The following is a 10,641-nucleotide window of genomic DNA, read 5'->3' on the forward strand; positions in this document are numbered from 1 at the left end:
TCTACCATCTATCTATCTATCATCTATCTATCTATCTATCTATCATCATCATCTATCTATCTATCTATATCATCTACCTATCTATCATCTATCATCTATCTATATCTATCTATCATCTATCTATCATCTATCTATCATCTATCTCTATCTATCTATCTATCTATCTATCTATCTATCTATCATCTATCATCTATCATCTATCTATATCTATCTATCTATCTATCTATCATCTATCTATCTATCTATCTATCTATCTATCTATCTAATCTATCTATATCTATCTATCTATCTATCTATCTATCATCTATCTATCTATCTATCTATCTATCATCTATCTATCTATCTATCTATCATCTATCTATCTATCATCTATCTATCTATCTATCTATCTATCTATCTATCATCTATCTATCTATCTATCTATCTATCTATCTATCTATCATCTATCTATCTTTCTATCATCTATCTATCTATCTTTCTATCATCTATCTATCTATATCTATCATCTATATCTATCATCTATTTCAAAATATGAAAGGAGTGAAAACCACATCCAAAAATCCCTTTGTCAGGTGAAACTCATCCTAAAACACTAGTGAACTTTTAGGAGGACTAAATACATATATATATTGCAAATTGCTGCATGAATGTGGACAACAGAAATTAGGATTGGGAAAAATGGGAAACCTGGAGAGTGGAGATTGACAGCTCCCTCCCCCTGCCAGGCTCCAGTCTGACTGGTCTCCCTGCGGCCGGGTGTTGCCCTGTGACACCTCCCCCGTGTTTGGGAATACGCCGACCTGGGTAGGGCTGTTGCTCTGGGGCCGGATTAGAAGGGAATCCAGTGAGCCGGCTTGTGACAAGCCTTAGCGCGTCCCCCGTGAGCCGGCCCCGCCTGCATGGCCCTTTAAAAGCCACCGGGCTCGGCTGGCAGGGCTCAGACACGGCTCTGGCAGCACCATGAAGGCAGGTGGTCTCCTCCTCCTCCTCCCCCTGGCCCTGTTGACCCTGGGGGCCCATTGCATGCCCTCTTTGGATGCCAAGGAAGCAGAAGGTGAGTACAGCTGGTCAGAGGGGAGCATGGGGCCTCTGAGACTGGGCTGGGGGCACCTTGGGTGGTCACTGGAACACAGAATTGTAGAGATGGAAGGGACCCAAAGGTCCTCTAGTCCACCCCCTGGAATGCAGGAACCACAGCTCTAGAATCCCTGACATATGGCCACCCAACCTTCAGTGAAGGAGAGTCCACCACCTGCCAAGGTAGACCATTCCACTGCCCAAGAAAGTTCTTCCCAAGGTTTGGTCGGAATCTCCTTTCTTGTAACTTGAAGCCATGGGTTCAAGTCCTCCCTTCTGGATCAGCAGAAATCCAGCTTGCTCCATCTTCCAGGTGACAGCCCTCAGGTGGCTCTCATGTCACCTCTCAGCCTTCTCTTCTCCTGGCTCTGCAGCTCCTTTTCCGCCCCACCCCGACCCCAAGACGCACAACTGAGGCAGCTGAGTCTTTTGTTGTATGACGTTCCTTCTCTCTCCACCAGTGGTCTGTGGGTCCAGACCAGGAAAAGATGGGACCCTCTGGCACAGTCTTTATATAGATGCCCCTCAAGGTGGGCTGTACAGGCTGGGGTGGGGCTGTTTGTTTTTTAGGGGTGTGCACCAAGCAGCAGGCGATCTGAGCATTGCTCCCCAAGATATCTTCCCTTGGAACTGATGGTGCTTTAAAGGGTGGGGGACTGTGTGCGCATAGGGGCACAGCCTGGGCAGGGCCCCTTCTGCACCAGCTGCTGTCTTTAGGTGCCAAAGAGAATAGAGCTAAGGGGCCTGCTTGACATCAATAGGCAGGGAGTTCCAAAGTGAAACTGTTGCCATACGAAACAACCAAGTTCTTACAAATACGGAAGAGGCATTACGTGGTTCAGCTTACGTTGTTACCTCTTGCACTTCTTTGTGGGGTGTGTGTGCTCTGGAAGGTGGCCTTTGTGGGTCTCTTAAGAATATAAGGAAATCCTGCTGGATGAGGCCAGTGACTCACCTAGTCCAGCATTCTGTTCTTACAGTGGCCAACCAGATGTTCATTATGGGAAAACCCATAAGCAGGATTAGAGCATTGAGAAGAGTCATCCTGGCTAGTAGCCTGCGAGAGCCCTCTCTGTGAATTTCTCTAATCCACTTTTTAAGTCGTCCAGCTTGGTGCCCCTCATTGCCTCCTGTGGCAGGGAGTTCCACAGTTTAACTCTGCACTGTATGAAAAATGATTTTCTTTTACTTGTCCTGAGTCTTCCAACATTCATCTTCACTGGATACCTATGAGTTCTTGTGTTAGGAGAGAGAGAGAGAGAGAGAGAGAGAGAGAGAGAGAGAGAGAGAGAGGGAGAGGGAGAGGGAAAGGGAGAGGGAAAGGGAGAGGGAAAGGGAGAGGGAGAGAGACTTTTCTTTTTCTCCTTTCTCCGTGCCAGACATTGTTTTATAAACTTCTAAATGTTGCCTCCCAGGGCTTATGCACACCTCTGTTTGCTCCACTGCTTTCCCCTGGGAAAACCCAATCTTTAGCGCTGAATTGGAACAAACAGCAATCGGGTTTTCCACGAACTGCCATTTGTTCCGATTGATCACTAAAGAGCAGGTTTTTCAGGGAAAGTGGTGAGACAAAAGCAAAATTGATTGGACCTGTGCTTTGTAGACACAGGACTAGCGGAAGTGTAGACGATCACCTGGCCACCTTTAATCGAAACCCCAAAGTCCCAAACGCTGCAACCTTTGCTCCACCCCCTTGATAGTTTTGGCTGCCCTTCCCCGTCCCTTTGGTGAGCTTCACCTGTGGCTCTTGCAGGCAAGGACGGCAAGGACGGCTACTGCTACAATGTGCCCCCCGTGGCGAACATCTTCGAAGAGAGGAACTGTAGTGCCTGCCTCCAAAACAACTCCTGCTCCACCTGTGACAATGACTCCCAGTGCCCAGGCACCCAGAAGTGCTGCCCAGGGGACTGTGGCTACGTCTGCCAGGAAGCCGTCATTGGTGAGTGGGGTGCTGGATGGGGCCCCTACCTGCCTGCCCCTTGCCTCTCCCCACGGCTCCCTTTCTGTGTCTTGGGGGGTGTCCATGGGAGGCGGGCAATCTAAAAAGTTCACCCCACCAAAGCTCTCCTAAGTTATTGTGGCAAGGATGGGAGACCCTATTCCTCAATTCTCGCTTTCTTTCACATTCGATAAATTTAGGAGTCCAGTGGTGGGGTGCAGAAATTTATTGAATTTGTACAGGATATTGTACATGATTGGCGCAGATTCCACCCCCCCTTTTGCAATGTTGAATCATGTTATTGGGTCCCGTCCCCCCAATATGGCTGTAATCATATAGACAAATGTGATTTAAACATGATATTCAACCTTTATTCAGAGCCTTACGTGAAAATGCTTTGGATTGGAACACTAAGACATCGTACCTTATATGGCCCTTAAATTGCTTAGTTTTTTTTAAATTTTGTTTTAGAAAACTGCTGAAAACTGTTAGAATACTAAAATCCAAGGGTCACTAACACTGAAGTCCAGTACCGAGGGCCTTCTGGCGGTTCCCTCACTGCGAGAAGCCAAGTTACAGGGAACCAGGCAGAGGGCCTTCTCGGTTGTGGCGCCCGCCCTCTGGAACTCCCTCCCACCAGATGTCAAAGAGAACAACAACTACCAGACTTTTAGAAGACATCTGAAGGCAGCCCTCTTTAGGAAAGCTTCTAATGTTTGATGCATTACTGTATTTTAATATTTTGTTGGGAGCCACCCAGAGTTGCTGGGGAAGCCCAGCCAGATGGGCGGGGTATAAATAATAAATTATAATATTATTATTAACTTCCAGTCCACGCAAAAGGTGCAGGTGCAAGTCAGACATTATTTGGGAATTGCAAGAAGCATCCCTGCCACTGAGTGCTGTTCCCCCACCCATATGTTTATTTATTTCATGAGATTTCTAAACTGCAAAGCATAGCCACTTTGGCTAACAGCCCTAGGTAGCCCCACACCTCTCAGGGGGTAGTACTGGTCTTTTTGGGACCCATTGATCTAGTCAACCAGGGGAACCTGCTTTCAGCCGCCCAAACACCCCAACTCAGCGAGGGCTTGGCAAGTTGGGGCTTCCAGGCCATCAGCATGTTCTGGCTTGTCTTTGTCTGGGGAACCCAAGGCTGACCAGAGGGAGGAGGGAGGTTTCAGAGTCCCACAGAGGGCCCAGGCAGCATCTTCCACGTGGGACAAAAGTGATGGATGGGGGCAGGTGAGGAGGAGAAGATGGGGGGCCAGGAGCCTTGGCTGGTTGGAGCGAGCCGTGGGTTTCTTAGGGGCCTGGTTCAGCTCCTGAAGGCTGCATCCGGTCATGTTCAAAGTGCGAAAAATAATATTGGGTGTGGGATTTTCAAGCAATAACTGGATAATTGCTGCCATTAAAAAATCATAGAATTGTAGAGTTCAGGGACTGACAGGCGTCATCCTGCAATGCCGGAATCACAGCTGAAGATTCCCAGCAGCTCAAGTCATCACAAGGTGTGCGTGTGTTTTAAAAGGGACCTTCAAAATGCAATTTTGAAAAATCAGTCTTCAGAACATCACTCATTCCTTGGTGATCCTGGAGATTCTGACTTTCAGGGAACAGAGAGATTGAGGTGTTGGGAAACCCCACCAATGGGAAATGGGAATTGTAGTTTTCCTGCTACAGGGCACAGATGTGTGGCAAGTGTAAACTGCTTGACGTTTGAGGGGTGCTTTACCCGGCTTCCTTGCTGCACTCCCCTACAGGGCAGACTTTCCTTGCTCTTAACATTCCAAAACGGGGAGAATTCCAACAGGTACAATTTCTCCAAGCACGGCGCTGTGTTGGTGAAGGGAGCCGTGCCTGCAGAAATTCTCCACTCTGCGCAGCAGTGCCTGCAATGGAATCTGGAAACCAGCCAGTAGCTTCCTGTGCCAAATCCCTCCTCACACCTGAGATGTGTTCACCTTGAAGGTGTGAGTACCTGTGTCTCGGGAAGGGAGGGAGGGAGAAAGAGGCCCAGCTGTGTCCCCACACCCTTCAGTGTGGCTCGCCTCACGTTTCTTTGTGGTTCTGTGTCTTGCGCTGGGTGGGAACTACCTCTGACTGCATCACGAGGAGGGCTGGGCCAGGCTGGCAACATTACACCAAAACAACATCTCAGAACCAGGATGATGCAAATGCCATGAATTTCTCCATCGTCCTCGCCTTCCTCAGCACCACACAGAGCTGCACATCACCAGTTGCCTGTTGCCAGCTGTTGCCAATGCACCTGTGGCTGTTCATACGCAGGAAAACCCACCTGTGTAGGTGTGACTTGAAGCCCTCCCAACTTTGTGTGTGAGAGAGAGCAAGCTTGGCTTGAGCCTTTACTTGTGTCCCCAAAGGTACAAAGTGAAAGGAACTTCTGCACATATTCAAAAGCAAATTTGGAGCAAAATAATGGTGTGGTTTTTTAAAAAACAACAGCAACAAAGCAAGTAAGAACATAAGGAGTGCCGATCTCCCCTTCTGCCTTTTCCAGCAACTCATATTCTGAAGTGTTATTGCTTCCGAGCTGTGGAGGCCTCGGTCCAGTATACCTGAAGGAGCATCTCCACCCCCATCGTTCTGCCCGGACACTGAGGTCCAGCTCTGAGGGCCTTCTGGGGGTTCCCTTGCTGTGAGAAGCCAAGTTACAGGGAACCAGGCAGAGGGCCTTCTCGGTGGTGGCACCCGCCTTGTGGAACGCCCTCCCACCGGATGTCAAAGAAAAGAACAACTACCAGACTTTTAGAAGACATCTGAAGGCAGCCCTGTTTAGGGAAGCTTTTAATGTTTAATAGGCTATTGTATTTTAGTGTTCTGTTGGAAGCCGCCCAGAGTGGCTGGGGAAACCCAGCCAGAAGGGCAGGGTATAAATAATATACTATTATAATATTATTATTATTATCATGGCTAGCGGTCAGACTTATTCTCCATGAAATGGGCTAATCCTATTTATAGAATCGCAGAATTGCAGAGTTGGAAGGGACAACAAGGGATCATCTAGACCAGGGGTTGTCCATCTGGACCCTACTGCCCACTAGTGGGCATTTCAGGATTCTAGGTGGGCGGTAGGGTTTCCAAGGCACAAGCTGAATCCTCCTTCCATTGAGCGCTGGTGGGCGGTAAGGAAGTTTTGCCATCAAGAAAGATGCATTAATGGGCAGTAGGGATAAAAAGGTTGACTGCCCCTGGTCTTGTCCAACCCCTGCAAGGCAGGAATCTTTTGCCCAAAATGGGGCTTGAACCCCAACCCTGAGATTCAGAGTCTCATGCTGTCTGCTGACTGAGCTATCAGTTGGTGGCTGCCATCATCTCCTTCAGAACTGAGTCCCGTAGTTTCCATCCCTTTGTTTGTACTCTTTTCAGGGACGGATTTAGATTTGATGAGGCTCTCAGCTCCTGAAGGTAATGGGGCCCTTTCTGTGTCCAGCTGTCCTTTGCTAAGAACAAATTGTCGCTGTTTTTTGTGTTGCTATATGGTAATTTATGGACCTAATAGGTATCTCAAGCCGTTTGCACGTAACAATCAGGAGCCTACACAACACAAAACACTGTTGTTGTATGTAGGTTTTATCATATTTGTTTTTTATCTTATATTTTGGAAATGTACATCCAGTTTTTTTAATCATTTAAATTGTTTTGGGGGCCCCAAGCGAGTGGGGCCCTAAGCTATAGCTTGTTTAGCTTATAGGTAAATCCGGCGCTGACTCCTGGCCTTTCCCACTTTTAAAATTGGTTTATATGAGACATATGACCGCGGTGTTTACCACCTTGTCTCATTCGACAATTCTCTTTTTGCTCTTTCTAAAACCTTGAGGCACAATTTGGACCAGGAGAACTGAAAAGGAAGGCGAGGGCAGCTGGCATTTTTGGGGCATGAGCTCAGCCATAGTTTTTCCACCTGAGGGTGACATTTGTCACCAGCCAGCACATGCCTGAGCGTAAACACCTGAAGCCTCCCTGAGTTTGCCTGCGCATTTCCAGATCCAGTTTGTCCGGTTATGCAAAGAATTCTCCTCCGTCCTTCTTTCTCCCCTGTGTGCCAAGAAGATCGATCAATAGGGTAGAAACCGAGCGCTGCCAACGAAGGGGAGTGCCTTCTGATGTTTCCGTCCTCCTAAGGCCTGCCTCACATTGCTTTCCACCCTCCCTTCTCTCCCTCTCTCTGGACCCCACAGACTTTTGCCGCCTGCCCTCGGTCTGCGGAAACTGCAAGGCGATGTTCGCTCGCTACTTCTACAACGCCTCCACCCAGAAATGCGAGCAGTTCGTCTATGGCGGCTGCGGTGGGAACAAGAACAATTTTGACACGGTAGACGACTGCATCCGAACCTGCGGGAAGTCCCGTGAGTACGCACTTTTAAGCTTAGCATGAGCTGACAGTGTGATGCAGCAGCAAAAAAGGCAAAGGCTATTCCAGGGCGCATCAGCAGAGGTCTGGTGCCCAGGTCAAGGGGAGCCATAGGAGCACTCTATTCTGCCTTGGTCATATCCCACCCAGAGTCCTCTTAAGGAGGATATGGACAAGCTGGAAGGTGTGCAGAAGGGGGTGAACCAAGATAATCAAGGGCCTGGAAACCAAGCCTTATGAGGAATGGTTGAGGGAGCTGGGTGTGTTTAGCCTGGAGAAGAGATGACTGAGAGGTGATATGAGGAAGGGCGATATAGCTCAGTGGTAAGAGCATCTATCTTGCAAGCAGAAGGTCCCAGATTCAATGGCACCTCCAGGTGAAGTTGAGAGAGACTCCTGACTGAAATCCTGCCGAGCCGTTGCTGCCAGTCGGTGTAGACCAGGCTTCCTCAACCTCGGCCCTCCAGATGTTTTTGGCCTACAACTCCCATGATCCCTAGCTAGCAGGACCAGCAGTCAGGGATGATGGGAATTGTAGTCTCAAACATCTGGAGGGCCAAGGTTGAGGAAGTCTGGTGTAGACAATACATGGAACAATGGTTTGATTCAGTATAGGGCAGTTTCCTATACGGTCGCCGTCATCAAATCTCTGAAGGGGTGTAATATGGAGGATGGAGCAGCTGGAGTGTTGCTTCGGAGCTTCTTGGGGCAGCTATCCAGCTGTGCAGGGGATTCCTATCTGCCTGAGACCCTATCTGCCTGCAGACTGTCTCGCCAGAGTGGTGCATGCTCTGGTTATCTCCTGCTTGGACTACTGCCATGTGCTCTATGTGGGGCCACCTTTGAAGGTGACCCAGAAACTACAACTAATCCAGAAAGCGGCAGCTATGCTGGTGACTGGGAGTGGCCGCCAAGACCATATAACACCATTCTTAAAAGACCTACATTGGCTCCCAGTACGTTTCCACCGAGCTCCAGAGGAGGGCATGACTTGCCCTTTCTCTAAATTGTCCTCTTTTCTTTTCCAGGGACAGCCTAGACTGAGAAAGCCATCGGGGCAGACCTGTCCCCTCGCTGCGAGACCTGACTCCGTCCTCCTCTCAGCAGCTGCACCTTCTTTCCTGGCCTGGTGGAGAAGGGGCTCAGAGACCCCTGACATCTTTGACTCTGTTTCAGAAAATGGGATGAGAGGAGCAAGGGATCCTGGGTGGGCGCTCTGCCTGCTCTCCAGCCTGCCAGCTCCTTGATCGTGGGTTCCTGGGAATGCCTCACCCTCTGCAATGCATCCGACATGTTTCTGCATGAAAGCAATACCTGTGTCGAAAGCCCGTGTCACAATCGATACTTAACCCCCTTTGACACTTCTCTGCTGTTTCCTGTTTCCAGAGTGATAGTCCTGGCAGGGGAGACCAAGAATTTGTGCTTCAGGCCTCTTGGTCCACATCTTCGTAGATCCTTGATCCTGTGGAGAAGTTCAGGGATCTCCAAAATCATAGAATTGTAGAGTTCTAGTCCAACCTGCTGCAATGCAGAATCCCTGACAGGTGGCCATCAAACCTCTGCTGATAAACCTCCAAGGAAGGAGATCATTTTACCCAAGGAGCGCTGCTGGATGACCCGCTGATGTGGCTGGCCCCTATCGTGGTTTCCGTTGCTCCCCGGTTGTTGCTTGCAGCCCCCACTGCCTGCTCCCCTGCAGTTGTCTCTGACCTCGGTGATGACCTGAGTGGCGTGAGATGCACTTGTTTGCGCTTTGGAAAGGGAGAAGGGCTTTGCTAGGATATACGGCTGCCCTCCCCACCCCACCCAAGGAAACGATAAGCAAAAACTGCATTTGCCCAAGCAAAGCTCATAGCAGATCCTCTCCCCCCATTTGGAAACTGAGCCATGCAAGGCAGGTGCCCGCTGAGAAAAAGATGTCACCTTATGTCCAAGATACAGAAAAAGGCAGATATTGGCCGCCTCCTGAGTGTTAAGTTCCTAGAATCCTAGAACAGTAGGGTTGGACCCCAAGAGTCATGGGCATAGCCAGGATCTTTGCTGGGGGGAAGAACCTCAGTTAGCTATGTATTTTGTAATTTTTTTATTGATTTAGGGGGCCAGCTGCCCCTCCTTGCCCCCCGGCTATGCCCATGCCAAGGGTCATCTAGTCTCTCTGTTGATGAGTTGGTGCTTTCTAAATACTCAAATAAACAAATAAAGAAACGGATTTTGGCTGGTGCTCATGAATGAATGAATGAATGGGTACCGACTGTCACCCGTTGGTGGGTCTATGTTCCAGGCAGCACTTGCCAAAGCCACAGATGCATAGGCAGAGAGGGAAGGGGCTGGACAAGGGGGGGGGGCTGAGAACCAGTCTTGTTTGTGATGCCAGCCCTTCTTAAAGTAAGGTAAAGGGACCCCTGACCATTAGGTCCAGTCCTGGCCGACTCTGGGGTTGTGGTGCTCATCTCGCTTTACTGGCCGAGGGAGCTGGCGCACAGCTTCTGGGTCATGTGGTCAGCATGACTAAGCCGCTTCTGGAGAACCAGAGCAGCGCATGGAAATGCCATTTACCTTCCCGCCGGAGCGGTACCTATTTATCTACTTGCACTTTGACGTGCTTTCGAACTGCTAGGTTGGCAGGAGCAGGGACCGAGCAACGGGAGCTCACCCCGTCACGAGGATTCGAACCGCCGACCTTCTGATCGGCAAGCCCTAGGCTCTGTGGCTTAACCCACAGCGCCACCCGCATCCCTTAGGTATTCCTTAGCTGGGTCTAAAGAGACATGTCGAACTGGGCTGGATTGGCCATGATTCATCCTTTGCAGATCTTTCTCTGGCCTCCTCAGCTTCAGGTCCTGGCAGCAGAGAGAGCTGTGTCAGCTGCTGGGCTTATTTGAAGGCAGAAGTTTCCAAGCTGTAGCACTGAGACCCGGACAGTGCTGGATTTACGTATAAGCTCAACAAGCTATAGCTTAGGGCCCCACTCTCTTGGCCCCCCCAAAAAAAAAATTTAAAGGAAAAAACCCCCTGGATGTACATTTCCATAATATAATATAAAAAACAAATAAAAAGAAACCTACACGCAGCAACAGTGTTTTGTGTTGTGTAGGCTCCTATGATGTAAGTCATGGATCCCGCCTGCTTGCCTGCTCCCTAAAATATCCCTGCTTTGCTCCTTTCTATATATAGGGTGCCTACATTCTGCATGGACTGCTTGCATGGCAACATGGGCAAATGGGCTGAGATACCTATTAGATCCATAAAT

At 49.3% G+C, this 10,641-nt stretch overlaps 1 protein-coding gene across 1 annotated transcript; it reads left to right on the forward strand.

The window, feature by feature from the left end:
• The first annotated feature begins 898 nt into the window (after window positions 1–898).
• Window positions 899–9,600, forward strand: LOC307217982 (eppin-like). Its single transcript, XM_079980107.1, has 4 exons — window positions 899–1,054; window positions 2,831–3,016; window positions 7,219–7,386; window positions 8,420–9,600. Exons 1-4 carry the CDS (start codon window positions 961–963, stop codon window positions 8,428–8,430), a joined length of 459 nt encoding a protein of 152 aa, XP_079836233.1. The 5' UTR covers window positions 899–960; the 3' UTR covers window positions 8,431–9,600.
• Window positions 9,601–10,641: the final 1,041 nt, after the last annotated feature.

This window comes from Podarcis cretensis (assembly GCF_951804945.1).
Source record: "Podarcis cretensis genome assembly, chromosome: 6".
Taxonomy (NCBI): Eukaryota; Metazoa; Chordata; class Lepidosauria; order Squamata; family Lacertidae; genus Podarcis; species Podarcis cretensis.